General features: G+C 40.7%; 2 protein-coding genes across 6 annotated transcripts in view; both read right to left on the bottom strand.

The window, feature by feature from the left end:
• cables2b (Cdk5 and Abl enzyme substrate 2b) overlaps positions 1-17135 on the bottom strand; it is a 41293-nt gene extending 24158 nt beyond the window's left edge. For all 4 annotated transcript variants that reach the window (XR_005076185.1, XR_005076186.1, XR_005076187.1 and 1 more), the window contains exon 1: positions 15759-17135. Coding sequence is in view for 1 of the 4 variants with exons in the window: in XM_037104889.1 (XP_036960784.1) it covers positions 15759-16366 (608 nt within the window). In the remaining 3 variants the exon portion in view is untranslated. The remainder of the gene's footprint in view (positions 1-15758) is intronic.
• Positions 17136-18277: 1142 nt separating this feature from the next.
• The window catches only part of ccm2l (CCM2 like scaffold protein), an 11830-nt gene continuing 8205 nt past the window's right edge, over positions 18278-21902 (bottom strand). The window contains exons 10-12 of one of the 2 annotated variants that reach the window (XR_005075835.1): positions 21514-21661; positions 19543-21122; positions 18278-19455 (exon numbers count right to left, since the gene is read on the bottom strand). Coding sequence is in view for 1 of the 2 variants with exons in the window: in XM_037102671.1 (XP_036958566.1) it covers positions 20990-21122; positions 21514-21661 (281 nt within the window). In the remaining variant the exon portion in view is untranslated. Of the gene's footprint in view, positions 21123-21513; positions 21662-21902 lie in introns of both variants that reach the window. The other variant, XM_037102671.1, reaches the window with a different exon arrangement.

Genomic DNA, 21902 nt, shown 5'->3' with positions numbered 1-21902 from the left:
TCTCTCTCTCACACACACACACACACACACACACACACACACACACACACACACACACCTCTGGCTTACATCAACACACACTGACTTAATCCGTCTCTGTAGATCTCTTGCTCTGTGGGGACAAGAATCAGTATCGATTCTTCAAGTCGCCTACCATGTTTATTTTAGATTTTGCTCTTCGTGTTCATACACCACTGAACCGACCGTGTTGTTTCAGTAGCAAACTTTTAGTGTTTGAACATTAACTGTTTCTGACCACTTGGTTTATTGTCAGTTTAACCCACAGTGAGACTACTTTCACCAATCAGTCATCTGCTAACGGAGCCTGGTGCATCACAAGCATCAGAACTGTTGCTATGGTTACCTGCAGTTTCATATACAAATCAGGTGGTTCAATTGTTTTTATACAGTTCCAAGCTGCCATTGAGAAATAAATGTTTATCACCGTCATGATATTAATGAATTTGTAAGTATGAGCAGTACAGGCGCCAACACTGACCTCATTAAGCCGGTCAGATATCCAGATGTGACCAATTCACGTACAGTTATGTTCTCTGTAATACTTCTCGGCTGTGGTGAAACTCTAATTAAAATACAGACATGTCCGATTCTCAACTCTCTAAAGAATGAAATGATTGAGTAGTTACAGCCGGGAACTGAAGGGGCCGTCTAAGATCCCTGTTGGAAAAGAAAAGGGAAGAAATTGACTTTACATCTGGGAATTTATCCGACTCTGTACCTCAGCGTGTGACATCACCAAGGCTAATAAATCTCTGTGCGCACGCACGCACACACACACACACACACACACACACACACACACACACACACACACACATCACACACACACACACAGCTTTACTTAAATAACTTCCATACTAAATCCTTGCCCCACACACACACACACACACACTTTGTCCAACCACCAACCATAGATTAAATGTTCTCTTGTATAAATCCTCATTCTACTCATGCATGCACACGCACGTGCACAACACACTCACACACACACAGTGTGTAAGTGTAGTCTGTCCACACCTCTGAAATTGACAGACGGATGCTGAACGTTCCACAGATTAAACCACACGGACCTCTGACTAAGCAACACACACACACACACACACACACACACACACACACACACACACACACACACACACACACACCCTCACACACACACACGCAGCAGGCCTGTTGTGTGGTCTTACATCACCAGATTAACAGACTCCTCCTGCTTTGTCGCCTGAAATACTGAAAAAATCTTTTTCTTCTCCTCACTTCTTTCTTCTTTCCAAATATCCTGGACATGAGTGCTGGTCTCATCATTTGGAGCTTTCTGACAGCCATAAATTATGGCGAGCTATGGTCAGGACCAGATGAAGTGTTGACTATTGATCTTTCACATCATTTAATCATCATTTCACAGACAGTGAGTTCACTGGCCTCTACCTGCAGTGCTGCGTAGAGCACCAGAGTATCTTTGATAGATTAATGTGTATAATCCAGCTCTGCTAAAGTGGTTGTTCTCAGTCTGATTATAATCCAAACATGATGTAACCTGGTTCAGGTGTTTATATGGCAGACCTGATTAGTTAAATCTGGCTATAATGGAGTTATGAGAGTGTGTGTAAACACTAGGGTGTCTTTGGAGAATGACAGGCGACCTCAGCTGACTTCAGTTATTCTAAATAATGACAATGAGCGATTTAGCAGAAGTGGAACGTCCCTTTATCAGTCAGCTGAGGACACTCGTGTTCACAGTGAACAGAACTGGATGTGACTGATGAGATTCTGTGTGTGTGTGTGTTTGTGTGTGTGTGTGTGTGTGTGTGAGAGTGTGTGTGTGTGTTGTGTGTGGGAGGGAGGATAACAGTGATGAGCATCTGTCCTCTAACCACAGCACACACAGCTAAACACTAAAAGGTCACAGGAAAACTGCGGCCTGTTCACACTGATAGTGATACATTTAAAACCACATTAACCTGACAAATGTTCCACACCAGAGTTTTCAGGATGTTTCTTAAAGTCGCTGTCTCACTGTGACAAACACGACTTCTTGAACACACTTTTTCTACTAGACGAATGCGAGAACTGTTGACGATAAAAATGGACGACACCAAAGTCAAGTCACTCAGCAGCCATCTGCAGTAATATCGGGCCACTGTGTAGATGAATGTGGAGAGAGCCATACATTGCCAAAACACTGCATGTATAGAATCACCAGTCAAAGCTGTTAAAAGCTGCTTTTAAAGTTAATTTTCCCCCACAGGTTACAGTTCTACAACATCAGGTTACACTTTCAAAACAAAAGCCTACATTAGCAGCAATAGGCAAGACTTTCAAAATAAAGTATGCCGTCAAACATTTCACAAAGTGTGACACAGACTTTTGGAATGTTATTAACGTTGTCAAACTGCTGCTGAGGTTTTGTTAGGTTAGTAAAAAAAAAAAACAAAAAAAAAAAAACTTGGTTAAGGTGCGATCAAACTTTCAGAAGTGATGTCACTCACCTCACCTAGGGTTACAGTGTCAAACTTTGAAGCGTAGCACTAATGACCAGGATTTGATGTGTTGGGAGTGAGAATGGCTTGATGTCACTGTGATATCATTCTCATTCTTAGAAGTCTGTCTCAAACTGCACTAAATCTCTCAGATGCTTCTTGATTCAGCTGTGATAAATTAGATGATTGGCTTCTGGGGAGAAGGGGCGGGACATGTGTCATACGACTGCCATCCCTGTTGTTCCAGTGTTTTTATTCAAAAATGCTCTCTCTCTCTCTTAGAACGTCTCTGAAGACGTGTCTCCACTTGAAGCCACAGTGTGACATATATTGCAGCCAGCCGCCATGTGGCAATTGAGATGTTCTGGCTTCATTTTTTTGTAGTTTTCATGTTAATGATCAATAAACGATCATGCTCCTGTTGTAGTGTGGATGGAGAGCAGTCAGGTTTTCTCACATAAACTCAGTATGATTGTCAGCCTTCACAGACGGGGTCATTCTGATGGGTTTCAGTGTTCATCGTAGGCAAACTTCTAACTTCTGCAGCAGACATGGATTTACAGCTAGCAGTAAGCTTTTATGACTGATGATGCATTTGTAGTCTGACAACAAACACCTGACTGTGTGACCAGCTATAAGAAACCCACAAAAAGTCAGAGTGGACCAACGGTACCTTCATCCTACCTAACGACAGATCAGACTGACTAATTTAGTTTTTTGTGTTATCGTGTGGACAGTGAGTTTACATGCAAGCTGAAAATGTTTGTAAGCCTCAAACCTCAACAGACTGAAGGTGATGGATGTTTTCTGATTCATACACGAGTGCAAAAATGGTCTGAAGTAAAAAAGAGGGAAGAGAAATCATGTGTGTGCTAAGGGTGTGGATGGGAGTGGGGCTCAGCTCTGTTTTCACTGGAGAGGCATGCATGTTTAGACAAACACACACACACACACACACACACAGATGATGTCAGTCAGATTACATCTCCTCTATGTGTTCAGTGTGTGTGTGTGTGTGTGTGTGTGTGTGTGTGTGTGTGTGTGTGTGTTAGTCCAGTGGGTGTGTCTAATCAGTGTTCCTGCTGAATGTGATAAGTTTTCTGCTTCAGGCAACAGCATGAAGTTTCATGAACAAAGCAGCTCACTGCTCCAACTGGACCAACATTCAGTGAATTTAGTGTGTGTGTGTGTCTGTGTGTGTGTGTGTGTGTGTGGTGTGTGTCACTGAGGAGAGAGAGTTTGGATGAACCAAGACAAAATATATCTGCTGGTATCTGCCATGACCAACCTTAAAGTTACACCTGGAGGGGTCCTTAGAGCGGCAGTGATTAGCCAATTAAGGGATCAGACAATCCAAAGAAAACTAGGTGCAAACTATTGTGATAATCAATAATCGTTTGTAACCAGCACGCTGTCTACATGTTTGCTTGAAAAAGGACAGCTTATCCAAAGGGATGATCTGCTGCTTTTGTGTGAAGAGTCTTTAGGTTAATGGACTGTTAGTTGGACAAGAGACTGTTTGAAAACATCACTTTGGGCTCTGAGATTCTTACTTCTACTACTTCTTATTTATCACACATCTTTGACATTTTAGAGACTAAACCCTGAATCTTTAATCGTGAAAGTAGCCAGGGGATTTATTTGTAAGCCCCAACTTTAACTACCACTTACATTATATTGGTAGCTGAAGAGTTAAGGTGGTGACCATATAACAGCAAAGTTCATGCAGTCCTGCTGTCTCTACTGTCTATAATGAAAGCATATAAGACCAATAAACTACTTTAAACAGAGTTATACTGTAGCTACATTATCTGTCAAGTGTTTGCCTCTCTGTATCGTCTATATGTGCACGTTTTCTCATGGTGTCCCTCCTTTATTATCTCTTATTTATTAGAGTAAACAAAGGGTGTGCGTGTTTGTGGTCGTTACCAAGCCTCTCTTTCATCTTCCATCTATCAGTCTCTCTCTTTGGTTACTTTCATACCCCCTTTTGTGTTTCTTACGCTTATCTTTATCTTTGACTGTTGATTCTTTCATTACATCACACATGGTTTGAATTGATACGATAAGCTAACGGTTGGTACTTTTAATTTAGATGACAAAAGCAGCTAAAAGTTTGCATTCATCAATTTAATTTATAATCAAATCCATACCATTTTAGTGCTTAAACATCCCTGAAAGTGTTAGTGTTCCCATTTAGTGTATTTCTGTCCTGTTTCAATAAGATCTACTTTCCTGATATGTGTGACAACAAGCATGGAAGACAGACAGTATCATGAATGTTAGTAGCATAAATAAGGGTGAAAAAACTGGATTGACTTCTTTAAGGCTTATATAACGAGCCGAATCGAAACCAGTTTTCAGTAGCTCAACCTTAACACTTACTTCAACTCACGGGTCGGAATCATACATTTACGGCAAATTGTTCCAGTATCGCCTGTTACAACATCAAGACAAGAGTTCTGTGTAAGTAGTTTTCAATATTTTAAAAAAAAGAAACAATGATTTCTCTTTCTGTCAGCCACTCTGAACCTTGAAAAGGAGAGCTGAGGTCACATTTCTCTTCTGTGTTTATCACTGCTATATCAAACTTTTGGAATTATAGTATGTATGTACTTCAGTTCTGTGTTGGGATATTTCAGACTCAGAGAAATATTGTTTTAAGCACATAAAATATAGTTATAGTTATAAAGAGATACTGAGAGAGAGGAAGACACGGTGAGTGAGTGTTCAAGGACTTGTGCATGTAGAGGAGGAAATGTGAGAGAGGAAAAATTAGAGACATTATTATTGTGCACATAAAATATTGTTTTTGGTTCATAATAAAACATTATGTGTGACAGAAAACAAATTTAGCTCAGGTAACTGTCAATCATTGTTTTACAATTAAGTAGCACAAGAATATAGCAGCTTCACCTCTTAGCAAAGTCAGCAGTTGGGGTTACACACACATACACACAGAGTGAATCTCCCACACTGCAGCACAAACCTGCAGCGTTTTTGTCAATCGACCAGATTTTATCTAAATGTAGTTAATTGTTTATCTGATCAAATTTGTAATTCTTTGATGTTTCACTGGGGACAAAAAATAAACCACATCAGCTGTATTCACAAACTGGCATCAAACGAAAATGCGACAATTAAATTTAAGTATTTATTTTCCATGCTGTGTTATACTGTGTTTGAACTTGGCAGTCAACATCTCCAAACTTCTATCTATGTTTGTGGCTGATTGCAGATAATTGTGTACTTTTACTTTTTTTTCTTTTTTTAATGCAGTTGTCAAGGATCACCATGGCTACTCCACATGACTTTCAACCAGTTGAAGAAATTAAAGAAGCTCTACACAACAACAATCAGGCTTTAGCTATTGCAAAGATCCAAGAGTATCTGGACAAGCAGAATAACACTCCACTGAATATCGCCATCACAGGACAGTCCGGCTCTGGTAAATCCTCCTTTGTTAATGCCTTTAGAGGCGTAGACAACAAGGCTGAGGGAGCTGCTCCCACTGGCTGTGTAGAAACCACCTCAGTGCCTACACCATACGCCCATCCAAACTATCCCAATGTTACACTGTGGGATCTTCCAGGTGTTGGCACCACCAACTTTCCAGCTGATCAGTACCTGAACGATGTTGGATTTGAGAAGTTTGACTTCTTCATCATCATCTCAGCGACTCGCTTCACAGAAAATGATGTGAAACTCGCTCGGGAGATCCAGAGGATGGGAAAAAAGTTCTACTTTGTTCGCTCAAAGATTGACTGTGATTTATACAATGAGAGACGGAGTCAGAGAGAGTTCAGTGAGACAGAGACTAAGGAACTAATCGGGGACAACTGCATTCAAGGTAAGTGACTTATTTTACAAATAAGAATAATTGTGAGATTAAAAACTAGATTTCCATCATTAAAACCTGTCAAGCCCCATTGTCACAGTAAAGAAGTGAGTGGATTTATTATGTTAGTCATTATGTTTATCTGACCTCAATACACATAATTTTCTAGTATATGGATCCATCACCAAGAAAGAAATTCTAGCAAAGGTTAGCAGCTGAGACTTAGAAAGACTTCACACATGTATGTTGTTGTCATAACCAGTTGAAATTACATTTCTATTTAATCCGCCGTGTCTGTTTACACTGAAGACACGTTTGACCATGCAAGATTTGTAATATTGAGCGTGAAGAACCTGATACTCTGCTGAAGAATCGGTTAGTGTGTGGTGTGCACTACGGAGAACACCACACACTATAAAATCAGCAGAGAGATCTGTCTTTTATTATCATCAAGTGTGTGGTCTCCTAATCTGTGAAGGTTTGAAAAATCCTGTATTGTGTACCCGCCTTTAGTATAGTGCATAAACTCTAGTTGGAGGAATGTTCAGTCAAAGTAACAGAAACAATACCAATGCTGGCGTCTGACCTTCACAATAAAAGCTGTTAACAGTTATCAAATTCACTCATTAAGGAAAATGAACGCACATGAGATTACTGTACAGATGAGAAAGAAAATTAGCAGTAAAAACACATCTAAACTGAAAAGTGCATATTATTGAGTGTATATAAAAACAAACATTCAATTTTATAAAACTAATAATGATAACATTGATTCCCTTTGTGACACAGGTCTTCAGGAACAAGGTATTCAGTCTCCACAGGTCTTCCTGGTGTCCAGCTTTGAGCTCCACCTGCATGACTTCAGTCTCTTCACCGAGACATTAGAGAGAGAACTTCCTGAACACAAGAAGAACGCTCTGCTGCTTGCCATGCCCAACATCAGCCAGCAGATCATCAACAAGAAGAAAGAAGCTTTTCAAGCCAAAATAAAGTGGTATGCTACTCTTTCTGCAGCTGCAGCAGGAGTACCAGTTCCTGGACTTTCTGGTACTGTTGATGCAGCTTTGCTGGTTAATGTTGTCAAACAATATGCAGTTAGTTTTGGTCTTGACGTCCCATCACTGGAGAATCTGGCTAAAAGCACAAGGATGTCATTTAGAGATTTCACTGCTATCATCACTTCACCACTGGCTGCCATCGAAATAACTGTTGAACGTATCGTCAAGGTATTTAGTCATTGTGCAAGCGCAGCTGCATTAATGGCAGCAGAGGAAGGATCCAGATTCATTCCAATAATTGGAATCCCAGCAGCGATGACCCTGTCTTTCACCACAACTTACAGAATGTTGAATTTTATACTCGACAAGCTTGCTAATGATGCACAGAAGGTGTTTGAAAAGGCCCTGGGCTGTAACACCACAGAGTGATATCATGATAGACTGGTTTTAGTTGTACATTTAAAGGTGCTCTGATCAGGATTTCTGGGGCTGATCACTGATCATCGGAAGCAGTAAAGAAGTTTCTTCTCTTTATTTTCATCTATAGTTGTTTTTAGTGGTGTTGTAAATTCGCTACTAAAATGTTGAGGAAAAGAAACTGATGTAAAGGAAAAGTTTCACTTAATGAAAAGTTATAATTGTAGAAAGAGAATCAACAACAAGTGAATAGGACAGACAAAATGGGGAAAAAAAAATCTGTGTCTCATTCTCAGTTGCCAGTCTTTGGGGTGGAGCTAGTTAGCTGTTAGCAGCCAGGGAGCAGCAGAGTCCTGCGCTGTGTGTGGCTGTGGCTTTGTAGCACAAACAATCTGTCTCATGTGATTATCTGACGGTAAATGAACGTTTATCGGCCGATAACGATCGGTGCGCTCCTGATCAGAACACCCTTATGTACATTATAATGAACTGATACTGGTTGTTGTATCATTCAATGAGAGAGTTTTCTCATGTCACAGATCTGTGAAAAAATCTTTAATTAGCAAGTGTGTTTTCACTGAATGTTATTATTGTTATAGCTTTTTGAAATGATATTGATCACAGTGTACAAAGACACAATTTATTATTACCTTTCTTATTCATTAATGACATTGTGTGTGTATTCTATGAATCATTTAAAGTTGAGATCAAGTATTTGTATCACAGCAGTTATGCTTTATCTAAAACATTTTGTCTTCAGCTTTTCTGAAGCTTTTTCAGCATCAGACAGATTTTACTGCAGCTGTTCAGTTACTTTCTGTCCAGTCACAGTCTGTGATGAGCAGATCTACCGTAGTTCTCTAGAAGCAGCAGGAACTAAGTCTTTGAACAATCAAAATGAAGGAAGTTCTCTTTTTTTGTTGCAATGTAAAAGACTCGTATCACAAGTAAATTCTGGCAAATCATGTGTGAAGTGGGTTCAACTGGAGCCCTTAATTGTTTTACTGTTGAACATAAAATTAGCACTTAAATATCCAGTTACAGTAAATGTTGACGTCCAAAATTAAATGCTGAGTTCTCGGCAGTGACCGATTTTAATTTTGATGCCAAAACTTTATGTGACAGTTTAAGCCCATAGTAAGACACTGTCCCACAATAATTCTTCTACACTGTTCTTATTTTCAGGTCCATCAGCCATTAACTGCTCTTATGTTTCATTTCCTCCTGACAATGAAAGAACCCACGAGTCTTAGATGACCCTCGACTCTGAGAGAACCTGAAATGTATCCAGAAGTTAAAAATACAGAAAATATTTCAGAGAGTGTTGTAGGCCTGTTGCCATCATCTTGAATTCCACATCCTATTTCAAACCAGGAACAACCTTGATTAGTCAAAGTCTACATCACTGACTCCATGAGGTCATTCAGGAAACACCTAGCCCTTCTGAGGAATTTCAGCCAAACTGACCTGAGTGTCCTCACCTGACTGTCAGATATGTCAGCAGAGTTTTAGTGTTTCTCTCTGGTACTGAAACTGACCTGCTGTATCAGTCAGATTAACCTTCAGTGTATCCTCTGTTGATTAAGACACTTGTCATTCACATATTAATCAACCCTATAAACATTAATGAAAATAGAATACAGATCGACAGTCACTTAATGAAACACTCCCTATCTAATATGATAACTATGTTTCCGTACCTGCTGCTAATAGTCCAGGTGCATAGTGTGCAACTGTACAGGATTTTTTAAGGGAAACTCGTACATATATTTGAGGTGGTAAACCACATAGATAACGACGACAACATTAACTTTAGCTAAGTTCAGAAAAGAAAACTCAACCAACAGCCAGTTTGCTGTGCAAATTTGTGCCTTGTGCCTTATAGGGTTAAGTTTAATTTCATGAAATTGTATTACTTGTATTACTATTACTATAAATGTGTTTTTTGTGTGTGTTTGCGTGTGTTTTTTTTGTTTTGTTTTGTTTTGGGTGAGGTGGTTCAGTTGTGCCATAAAACACAGTGGGAGATCCTAAAGTATGTTAACATTCATCATGTCAATGTCAAATTATTGGTGTATAAAATGTATTTGTCTATCTCAGTGGCTTTTGTTGACTATCATACTTAATTATAATGAATTATCTGTCTCCCAATTATGTCTTGACTATTTTTAATTTGCTCATTTTGCTTGACCAGCAGTTTTATTGCTAAAAATGCAACATTTCCAATTATATGAACTTTCTGGATATTTGTCAGTTTTGTCTGATCCAAACTGTTTACACATTATTTTCTGCCATTAGACAACATTAGACTTTCAATACTAAGTGAATGACGCTGACACTGGCTGTGATCCTGTTAACTAACTCAGAATAACAGTGTGCAGCAGAAACAGTCTGAGCCAAGTGCATCGTGGGTATTCCTCAGTGTCACGGTAGGTTTGGTCACAGAAAATATGTTCCCTCCGCAGCTGAATAAAGCTAAATACAGTCTGAACTGCTCAGAGGAGACATTAATCCTGCACAGTTCACATACAGGTTACTGAGGACTCAACCTGACGTCTTAATTTGAATGTGGATGCAGTCAGACTGAGTGTGAACCTGAATCAGCAGGTGGAAAATGAAGATAGGCAGGAGGACAAGGCTCAACATGAAGAACTCTTCTAATATAGCAGGTATAACTATAAAACTATGATAATGAATCAACTTGAGTTTAGACCATTGACAGCTGGCATGCTAATGAAATTAAAAACGGAAACGACAGTGGAGGAAAACAGTATGTTTTTAGTAAAGAGGAAGTGTCACTTTTTTACACATCAAAGCTTGTTCACAGGTGTTTTGGAGGATTTCTGCATATGTGGAAACAGTTGTATGAAGGTTCTGATAAATAGTGTCATCTGAATCTGCAGAGTTTGAAAGAAACGCCCCATATTTCCAACCAAAACCATTCTCATATACATACCGATATATATATGATAGATCAGTATCAGCTGATAATGTAAACAAACTGATATTTATCGGACTCTAATTAAAATGCAGTGTTTCCAGAAATTACATTTTTACAAACGGTGGTCTCATGTCACTAACATAAGAATTAGAGGTGTAATGATACACAATCTCGATTCAACAAGAAGCGCGTGGAGTAGCTGCACAAAAAAGGCAGAGATGCTGGGAGCAGCGCTTTTTTCACTCAATGCAGCGGCGTGCACTCTCTTTCTTCATTGGGAACAACTGAAAAAAGATGCTGGCGCCTACAAAACAAACACTGTGTGAACACAGGCCCTCAGTCTATGCACACATACACAAGAGACATAACTGACACCTAAACAAACTCACACAGGCAGGTTACTCCAAACACCTGCTGTCACAATAAAGCACAGTCATCTCTTTTTTTAATGCTCTCTTAGCAACAACATCGCACACAATCTCCTCAAATCCTGTCAAAACCCCTTCAGTGAGGACCAGTCTGAGTTTTAAACCTTCAGAATGAGGACATGAATATCTGCTCTTCATCTGGGAGCTGCCTGAGAGCTATGACTCAGATGAAGGTTACGGTCAGCGTTTAGTTTTAGCCTAAAGTCAGAGTTTGTCTGACTGCTAAGGATTGGGAAATGCATTACATCACCGTGCATTTACTGAATGCATCACAATCATGTGTGTGGTCTCTGTTTTTATCCTCTAAGTGTTTGGGTTGGTTGTGGTTCTTAGTCAAACTCATGAATGTTTAATGTTCAGTTTAAATTAAAAAATCAGACACTTATTCTCGCACTTCTCTCAAACATGACACCATTACATAACCATTAATCTTCTTGTAGACTTAGCGTCCTGGGTAGTGTTCTCACTTTATTATGCATCAAAATGTCACAATAAAAGATGCAGATTCTCTAAACTGAGGTGGGGATGCAGAGGCTTGTGCAGTAGTCGAATGCCTCTACGGACACAGTGAAGGTGAGGAATGAAAAACTGTAAACAACTGCAATCACAAGTCCATTCCTTTCAGCAGCCAGAGTGTGTACATTACCAGCCAAGTGTCCTCGCTCACTGTATATAAGAGTATCTGTCAAAAGCAAAGTGCTGAAATGCGTGAGTAAGTGTGTGTTCATGAGCGGGCTAATGAAGCAGTCGGCTGGTCGGTTAGCTCGCTGGCAGGACTTCACACACCGAGTCTAGTTACAGACAGAGAGGCTAAACAGAGCACGACTGATGATCGTATCCGACGACTGCCAACTTCATCACGCCAGGAAGTGTGTAGGTGAGAAGAAGGCTGCTTTTAAATTCAGCCACTTTAGTTCCAGCGAGCACAAGAAACTCAGCATTAAATGTGTTGAGCAGCCAGGAAAGCTCCTGTCGCCAAAACTCATCAGATCACCGTCACTCTTTGACCTGCTGGTAAGATCCTCAGTAGGGATCAGATGAAAGTGTAAACAGTAAGAGTAATCATGACTAGGGATATCGGTTTCAGTAATTTTGCTTTCAATACCCCATGATTATTGAAAGATACGTTCAAATTCAGCCATTATCTAATAATGCTGAAGGAACGTCAGGTGAAGTTCTGCAGTCCACAGAAAGACCGCAGCGTCACAGCAAAACAGCATCTTTAAAAAGGGTATACATAACAACTTTTCTCTGGGCTTCCAGAGACTTGGACTGTGCTGGATCAGTCGTATGATGCCATACAGTCATTTTCAGTCGTTTTCTTTCATCCATCCATCTCAACTGTTTAAGAGAATGCTTCAACACTGTTTGCTGTGACGGTCCAGCAATGTTTTGTGGATGACTTTTTATCGGCATGGGGGAGAGTAGGTGATGACTGAATATTCACGTATTGTGTGAACTTATCCTATCCGTTCCAGCCGAACTCAACTTATTTCCACTCTTCATTTCTTGCAGAGCACACTGACTGCAGCTGACTATAACTTAATATGTAGCTCATTCTTCTTCTCCTAAAAATGCTTTTCGGTGACATATCTCCTAAAACTTTCTCCCGCTGCAGTATACTGCACGTGCTACTAGTAAACTGAAGAGTAGCATCACATTTATAACTGACATTTCATGTTGTTACCTTTCAGGAGGAAATGTCCCACACTGAGTGTCTTTTAGCGTGCTTCACTTGTTACCCAAGACTGCTGATAGTGTGCAAATTTAAGATTAAAGGTTAACAGTTGACATCCACATTCGTGATATAAGGAAGTTCACATACTGACAAGTTTCTTATCTGCAAACCACAATTTATATCCAGGATGTAGCAACATGTAAAGACCAACCAACAGATCTGCAAGTCAATACTATCAGACTTCACTGGCACAAATGCAGTACATTGGTGTGTGCATGTGTATATGTCTACCAATAACAGACAAGAAATAGTGATTCAGAAAATGTCTGCATGAATTAAGGAACAATACCAGAAGATCATCATCAGATTAATACAAAATTAAGACAACTGGAGCCAAAACTGTTCTCTGGTTCCAACATATCTAAAGATGTGCTGCTTTCTAATCTTTTGCATCACTGTAAATTGAATAACTTGAATATCTTTGGGACTGTCGGATCAATTCATAGTGAAAACTGCAAGATCAATCGATAATTCAAAAAATAAAATACTTCTTAAAGTGTCTCAAACCGATACTTGATCTTTAAATGACACTCTTTCAGTACTGATACTGACAGCAACCGTGTTGGCATGAAACACACTGTAATGCTGCATGTGCAGCTTCACAGTAACACCGCAGGGGCTGTAGATGGCGGTTGCTGGCTGGCATGGCAGTCTGACTGATGAGCTCTTATCGCTGGTAATTTCCCGGCCTGTTGTTAGGTGTAAATAGGTTAAGCAGTGTTTATCGGCTGACATTCTCTGAGTCTGATACGCTGCCAACATGATCCATCCATCAGCGCTCACACAAGCACAGCATGTGCGAACCACTGCCAGATGAGTAAGCTTCATATACGTACACTCTGTCTCTCACTTCCTTATGAAACCACACTCACACAGTTAATATTCAGAGGTCTCTTACACTTTTTCTGCTGCGTCTTTCTGTTCTCAACCAGCGCTGTTCTTTCTCTCAGTCTGTCTGTCTAGGTTTTTATCTCTCTCAGCACAGACAATCCAAACTAATCCAGAGAAACAGTAGTGAACAACACCAAAACAAAACTTAATCTGGGTTACTGTGCCACAGAAACAGCTTGACTTCATGATGCCTGTTAGTGGTTTCCAACCGTCCCCAGGTTCACTTCCCCCACATAATGCCACCAGCTACTACTTTTAAAAATGTCTTTCCTATCAGATTGCAAACAACAATGGAAAATAAACCCATGGTTGGATGGCCATTTAATATGTGATAAGTAATAACAAAAATGCTCATGTTCGAAGAGCTAAGTGTTGTGTGTGTTTTAAAAGAGGAAGTGGATCATCACATTCCAACTCTCTAACTGCAGATTCTGTTCAGACCAACTAAATTCTGATGCTGTACAAGACAGCAGCTAGATGTTATAGAAAACACACTTAGAGGATGATCTGCTAGTCTTAAAAACAACAGACGCTTGTTATTTTAGAGCTTTTAATTCAAATTAAAACTTGGAATAAACAAATATGTGTATTAATTGTTCAGTTAATCTGTATCAGTATTGCAATGACATAATATCTGAATGATCAGTATAGCATAAGATGACCATTGAGTAAATGTACTTAATCACTAGTTTCCTGCCACTTACTAAGCCTTCTTCCACTCCACTACATTTTGAACGCAAATATTGTACTTTAATTCCACTATCTTACATTTAACAGTGTATTTAAGGAGCATGAACCAGGGCTGTCAAAGTTAATGCAATAATGAAAAGTTAACTTAAATCCTCAGTTGATTTTAATACCCTTGGCCTGCCCCATAGTTTGGGAAATCAGGAAGCAATGCAGCCATAACGTTGTGGATGTCAGGCAAAAAACAAACCTCTTTGAGCAGAAATGGATGAAGACAATCGTCTTTTGAATGGCAATTTCATCTTCGAGGCCCTGCCAGATGGCTCTCTCGACAAGAACAAACTGATGAACTGATATTATCATATTTTAGCCAGTAAGTCGCTTCAGTGTGTGTTGGATTTTGTCGCTAGTTGTTGAACAGCGACAGATGGGAGCCCCAAGATTAAACTAAGTCTTATTTTATGATATTTCAATTCAAATGTTTACTTTATTTGTTCTTTTACCTCCTGAAATAGTCAACTCTGATTTTACATCAAACACAGGTTATGTCTGTGGTTCAAGATGTTTGCTAATGGAAAAATGTTCCACATATTTCATGTTATTAACGAGTAATTGATAACAGATTGTTAAGGCAGTTGATTATCATCCCTAGCTTTCTACACCCAATGACAGATTCTGTATCTAACCTTCACAACGGCAAGGAAACAATATCATGTTCATTAGAGCTTTTTAATAACATTTCATCGACGAAACAAATAAGCTGCACCTGATCCACACCACCAGCTCCCAATGTCAAGTGTAAGATCCAGTTCTGAGGAATATTCACCTGAGCCTGTGTGGGCTGCAAGACGTGACTCAGTATATTTACCCATTCCTGCAGTAACTGGAGTGAGTTCAGTCTCAGCTCCAGGCAGGGGGAGGGGACAGCAACGTTTCATCACGACCAGTGACACACTGGACACCTACACGCTCATAACTGTGAAATTAAATCACCCTTGAATTCTCAGGAAACTACACCACCACCACAAAGAGGAACCAATGACTTGCACCATGAAATGAAGTGTCAAGCCATCCCCTCAGCATGTGTGAAGACTGTGATCATGTTAAATTGGACCACACATCCCGACAAACACAAGTTGTGAGTGGGAGCAAGATGACAACAGCCTCCCTCAAACTTTCAGGGAGCGTCAGACACAGTCAAGCTAGCCGTGATGTTTTCAAGGGGGAACCCAGAAATGCTAATTTAACAGAGCAGCTAGCTGAAACACACGCCTGCTCACCCCGACGGAAAAACAAAAACACAGCCATGCGTCTCTCACCTCTGTCGCGGCTCCGAGGACACCGAGTTGCAGCTCTGGACTGACAGCAGCGTGGAAGACTTCCGCGGTCCCAGCGGAGACGGTAGCAGGCTGTTGTTGGACGGGGACGGCGACAGCAGGTTACTGTTCCCCGGCGAGGGGAACGAGCCTCTGCGGCACTCCAGCAGCACCTCCGCGCTCCCCACATCGTTGAAGCCCGTGTCCGACGGCAGGACGAGGATGGGCGGTACTGTGAGGAGTCCTGTCCTCGGTGCTTGTGCGGGATTGACGTTCCCGCAGCTCGGAGACACCGCCAAACTGGTGAACGTCCCGTATCTGCTGTTGTTGCCCAGCTCCGGGCACAAGCCGGCCGCCACCGCAGAGCCGGAGTCGGCTCCCTCCAAGTCGGTGTCTCTGTGGTGGTGGCGACTTCCTACATTCTCGGCCGGGTAACTCAGAACTGGCCGCCCGTCCAGGGAGATGTTACTGAGAAACAAAAGAGCTGCTTGTCTCCGGCGAGAGTTCTCCCGGTTCCTCCGACTGTGTTCCTTGTTCGTGTGCGGTTTTTTGCCGCTAACGGCCGTTATCGCAGCGCCGTGCTGGCCGCAGGCAGCCGCCGCCGCCGCCATGGTCTCTGTCCCACTGAGGAAGTCTGCTGGAGGATCAGCTCGAGACCTGCAACTGTCAAATCCCTTTTACCCGGCGCGAGACCGCTTTACGCCCTCCGCAGCTCCCCATTGGCTCAGACGGGAATGCGTAATGACGTGTACCGTGAGAGCCCTCGGGGGTTCGGCCACGCTGTGAACTACATACTGCTGCAAAAAATGTAAATAAAGCCTGCTGACCAGAAATGGCAGAATGTCACAGACCATCACCTATAATGGTGGTTTTTTAAACCGTGTTTTTTCCTGACTCAGAGATTTAATATACACATATTTACGTGGGAAACTCAGAAATATTTATGTTTTCCATGACTGAATATACAAGCAGTTCTCAGAGGAAAATAAGGTCCCAAGAAGGTCCGCCACATATAAACAGAAATTAAACCACAGTATGACACTGTCTTGTCCTCTAAGATCAGTTCATGTATTTAGTTTGTTTAGTCATGATAACGGGGAGTGTTTATTTAATTAGTTTTCTTTAGGTTTTAAAAAAAACCTTTGTGATCTTTGTCTTCCTAAAACAATAAAATTCAACGCACTGTCTTAAATGTTTGACAATAATATTACAGCCCTTTTCACCACCGCAGGCATTATGGTTTCATGTTGTCGTTGCAGTGGTGAGTTGGCATCAAATGTCTGTTTTCATGTGTGCTTATGGTGTTAAATCACCACAACTCTTTATTATTGTTAACTTTCTAACAGTCTGAACCTGCAAGTCATTGAAGGTCACCTAGTAAAATAAAAAACAGCTTTTTATCAGAAAAAAGAATGCATTTTGTGTGTGTGTGTATATATTGGTATGTGTTAAATAATCAATAAAGTAAATAAATAAATAAATAAATAAGTATTCTTGTCATGCATCCCAGCTGAATGTTATGCTATAATGTGAATGTTCTATCAATTCTATTTCATTTTAAGTGGTATTCCTTGTTCGTTAGCATTTTATCTACAGTGTCTGTACATCTCTGGAGTATCAGGGCTGCTGAGGCATTAACTGAGCTGTCACTGCAGCTCTGCCTGACAGCGGCTTTGATTGGCTGATGGTTCTTTGTTATGAAACCTCAGAGGATTTTCTCTGCAGTGATCCCTGCAGTGACACCGACACTTGGCTGAGTGGCACCTGGTCGGCTCAGCAGAACGACCGTGCTGTGTAGTATGACTGTTAGCCTGCTAAATATAACCTGTAGGACACACCGCACTGTAATCCGTGCAGCCCGGGAGTTTATTATCGCGCACTCACCCCCTGATCCCTTACCTCGGCGGAGCAACAAATGAACCACAGCTGACCTTCCAGCTTAGCTACAAAACAGCACGATTGGGAATCCAAAAAAAATGGCATCCCTTAAATCTGTTTGATCTCTCTGTAAATCCGTTTTTCATTTGCATGATGTCACGTCTCATTATGGATTATAATATGTTTTTTTTTTTTTTGTTTAAAGATCTGATTGGAGGCTCAACTGGGAGCTTAACAGAGAAGCAACGGAAATAATATCCTCATCCTAAATTCACATTGATGCAAAAAGCTGCACAATAGAGTTTGTAAGAGGGAAAATCAGTGATACATACAACAGGTGTGTAACACTGCTCTTTGGTGTGGTTAGTTTTAGCCTGTTGTATTCATGGCCACATCCAGCTCTGGTGTAATATTGCACAATACTGGAATGTAAAGTGCTTACTGCACAGTGTGGAAGAAGCACTGAGCAGTCTTACAGGCCATCTGTGAAAGCAGCTTATCACGACCCATATTGACATTTGTTGTTAGATGGTGACCTCTAGTGGCTGGAGTGATTATTACTGTCATGAAGGAGGAAGTCAGGTGAAGCAGAATAAAGAGCGAAATTTTATTTAACTTACTAACATAATTAAGTAGTGTCTTGCACATAAGAAAATTATTTTTTATTCAACCCAAACCACAATGTTGTCCCAAACCTAACCAGGTAGTTCTGTTGCATTAGAGGCCATCCACATAGAAAACGCTTTTTTGTGTAAATGCACATTTTTCACATCATTGTAGCCGATCGTCCACATGGATCCTGTCAACGCACTTTTTCTGAAAAATCTGAAAACGCTGCCCTTGCATTCTCGTGTGGACAGTGAATCTGCATACTTTGTGTATTGATGACGCCATCACCCAACCCTTCGACCTCTGAACTCTGTGACGTCACATGTGGACATAACCTTAATCTATAGCAAAAAGTCCTGTATACCCGTCACCTGTTTGCTGCAAAGTTCCCATTGTTTTGGGAACATTAATGTATGTTGTTTGTCACTGGCAATCAACATACTGCATCATTTAATTATGAGGACGAGTTGACACTGAAACACAACTAGTCAGCATCATAATAACACTTTAATTTCCAATTTAATTACTCGATTAAATGTGATGTAAAAATATGTAAAAAAAGAAGAAAAAAAAACATTACTGCAAGAACACCTATCAACAGATGAAGGGATTGTGTGTGTGTGTGTGTGTGTGTGTGTGTGTGTGTGTGTGTGTGTGTGTGTGTGTGTGCTCATCAGTACCCTGATAATAACAATATGGTAGGAGGCCTAAATGCTGCCACATGGATGATTGCAGCAGTTACAGAGCTGTAATCTGATGATGGGGATCAAGTTTACACAATGTGGCCACTGCCTCACACACACACACACACACACACAACCCTAAAACTACAGTTAAACGGATAACGTTGACCTCAGAATTTATCTCCTGTGCTGGTAGCAGAACTGGACGTTATCATTTGCACTGATATGAACTCTCATCATGACCTCTGACCGTCAGAGGCGCTACAAGGTGAAGCCACAATATGGCTTTTTGCCAGCAATGAGCCCAAACGTGTCGTCCTCCTCAAAACAGCAAAGATAATTTTCATTGTTTTTCAGGGTCATGAGACCTGGAAAAGCTTTGTCAAAACATGTTTAGGCCTGCCACTCTGTTTTTATCTTCACTATGTAATTTGTCTGCAGCGCCTGTGTTCCCTCTGTCCAGGTCAAGAGGTGAAGAACCAGCCTCGTGGTTACCTCTGGTGCGTTCACAGTATCGTGCACCGCTGCTACTGAAAATCAAAGTAAAATAAAATGCACAGCGTTAGTGTGTTATATAACGAGAGGGAGGACATGAGCATGACTCGGGTGAAGCTCACGGGTCTGCTGACTCTCTCTGATGCTCAGTGAGGCTGGCAGAGGAGAGGACCGCGGGGCAGTGGAGCAGTGCACCATGGGAAGGTCATGAAGCTGCCGCTGGGATTACGGGTCAATGCAGCATTGTGGGGGGGAGAGAGAGAGGGAGACACAGAGAGAGAAGATGAGTTCAGAGAGATCTATCTATCTATCTATCTATCTATCTATCTATCTATCTATCTATCTATCTATCTATCTATCTATCTATCTATCTATCTATACATCCATCCATCCATCCATTCATACATCCATCATTGTTAAAGCTGTTATTCTTATTAAAACAGTCATTAATAATCATTAAAACTACAATTTGTGCCAAATAATGAAGCTGTTGGCTCGCAGGGGACATAAATCTCTTTTCTCCTCTACCGCCTCCATGTGGTGAGTGTTGAGAATTACAGCTCCTGAGGAAAATACCATCATATTGCAGCTTTGTAAATTATTCAGATGCCTTGAGTTTATGCAAACAGGTACTCAAATTATGACTCAAGTCAGAATGTGTTCAATAATAGATTGCATTTGTTTTCTCCAGCTACAAACAAGAACGTGATTCAGCAAGAAAAGAAAAGAAATGAAATGTGGTGAGTAAATCACATAACCACAGTTAAACTTGAGTAAAAGTGAAGATAGCCTGTCCCAGATTTGAAGTATGTGAAATTTACCAAAAGAACCAAAAGTTATTTTACGTTATTTTATGTTATTTTACCCATGACAGCAACATAAAAATTAAGAAAGGGTTTATTGTACAAACAATACGTCCACTCCTCCTAGTGCAGGATGAGTCATCAGCATTTTTGTTTCATTTTCAAGGAAGTCACAAACTCTTAGATATAATTAAGAATATCTACAGAACAAATTTTCACTGTTACTGGCAACATATATGATAAAAAGACAGATTTTGACTTCATGGGAACTTTAAACACATTATTTTTTAGATTACAGGTTTTCTGATATGTTATGTTTAAATACTTAAACCAGTTCTATCCAATTAAATATGAACTAATTTGCATAAATCTCCAGAACAAAAACTCTGAAATAAAAATGACCTAAATGTGTATTTGGGGCATTTGAAAAGAGATGTTATGAAAGAGAAATAACCCCGAAACATGGACATTAACATAACATTTGCATTGTTTAATCCTAGTTTTAATGTTTCTTTGCATAACACAAAGAAAAATGGTTAGTGTTCTGTGTGTTGTCAGCTGGTTTTTTCTACAACGTTGAGCAAGAGTCACTTTTAAAACCTCCACGTTTAAAAGGCCGCCTCTGTCAGACTATTTATATTTACAGTCTATCCGTCTGGTGAAGCAGTGGAGGTGACCTGCTGCTCTGGCTCAGGTGTACGTGGGCAGATTTGTAGTTGGAACGCTGGTTGAATTCAAGCAGAAACCCAAACGGTCTCTCTCTGCTTCACAGGTAGTAGTCTTCCTCCTCGATGTCTCCGTGTGTGTCCTGGAAGCCGAGCGCCTGGATGTCGTGGGTGAGGTCAGTAATGCGTCGGTTGAATTCCTGAGATCCTGACGCCAGGGAGGAGTTGTCGTACCTGCAGGCGACAGCAACCGATTGTCTAAATGCTACCTCGTGCTCTCTGACATCCTGCTTCCTCTTAATGTGCAGGTGAGAATGAATCTGATTACAACTGGGGGAATTCACAATTAACTTCTCCAAAAAACAAATGAAATGTAATTTTGTGTGGAACATGTGAAATCAGCTGAGCCTGTTTTTGCCTCAAAGAAACAGAAACCTCAACCAAAACCTACAGTTGCTCTTTTACAACTTCATTAACAGTGAATTGTAGAAGATGCGAAACTGTAGAAGATGACACACTAAATGTACAATATCAATGAACTCTGATCATCAGTGTGTTATTTAGAACCATCCTAAGACCTGAGTTTCAAAACCAGCTCTGACCCGTCCTGACCTGCCGTACGTACCCTCTCATGGCCGTGGCCGACGTGTTGCTCATGCTGCGTTTGATGCGTCCGAAGCTGTCGGTTAAAATCCCTCCCTCCCGGATCCCGATGCTCTCCAGGAAACTCTCGAACACCCCGACGTCCTTGTCTGGGATGAACGGACGCATGCCTGAGATATAAAGAGAGAGTCGGGTTTTTCTTATGATCATCAGAAAAGACTTTTGTTGTTCAGCATTGTGTTTCTGTTTCTGTGCTCCAACTTCATCACTGCTGTATGTGAAAACACAAACATGGGTCATAGACAAATAATGGAAAGTTTAGTCAACTGTTCAAAAGTCTGTTCCTTTGGTATTGTGTGCTTGTAGTGGATTCACTGTAGACTCCAGCAGTAAATTAAACTTCTGTGATGA

Source organism: Acanthopagrus latus, chromosome 7, assembly GCF_904848185.1.
Source record: "Acanthopagrus latus isolate v.2019 chromosome 7, fAcaLat1.1, whole genome shotgun sequence".
In the NCBI taxonomy this organism is placed as follows: domain Eukaryota; kingdom Metazoa; phylum Chordata; class Actinopteri; order Spariformes; family Sparidae; genus Acanthopagrus; species Acanthopagrus latus.
Note: the sequence above shows the minus strand (reverse complement) of the source record. Positions and strands in the feature narration are given on the sequence as shown.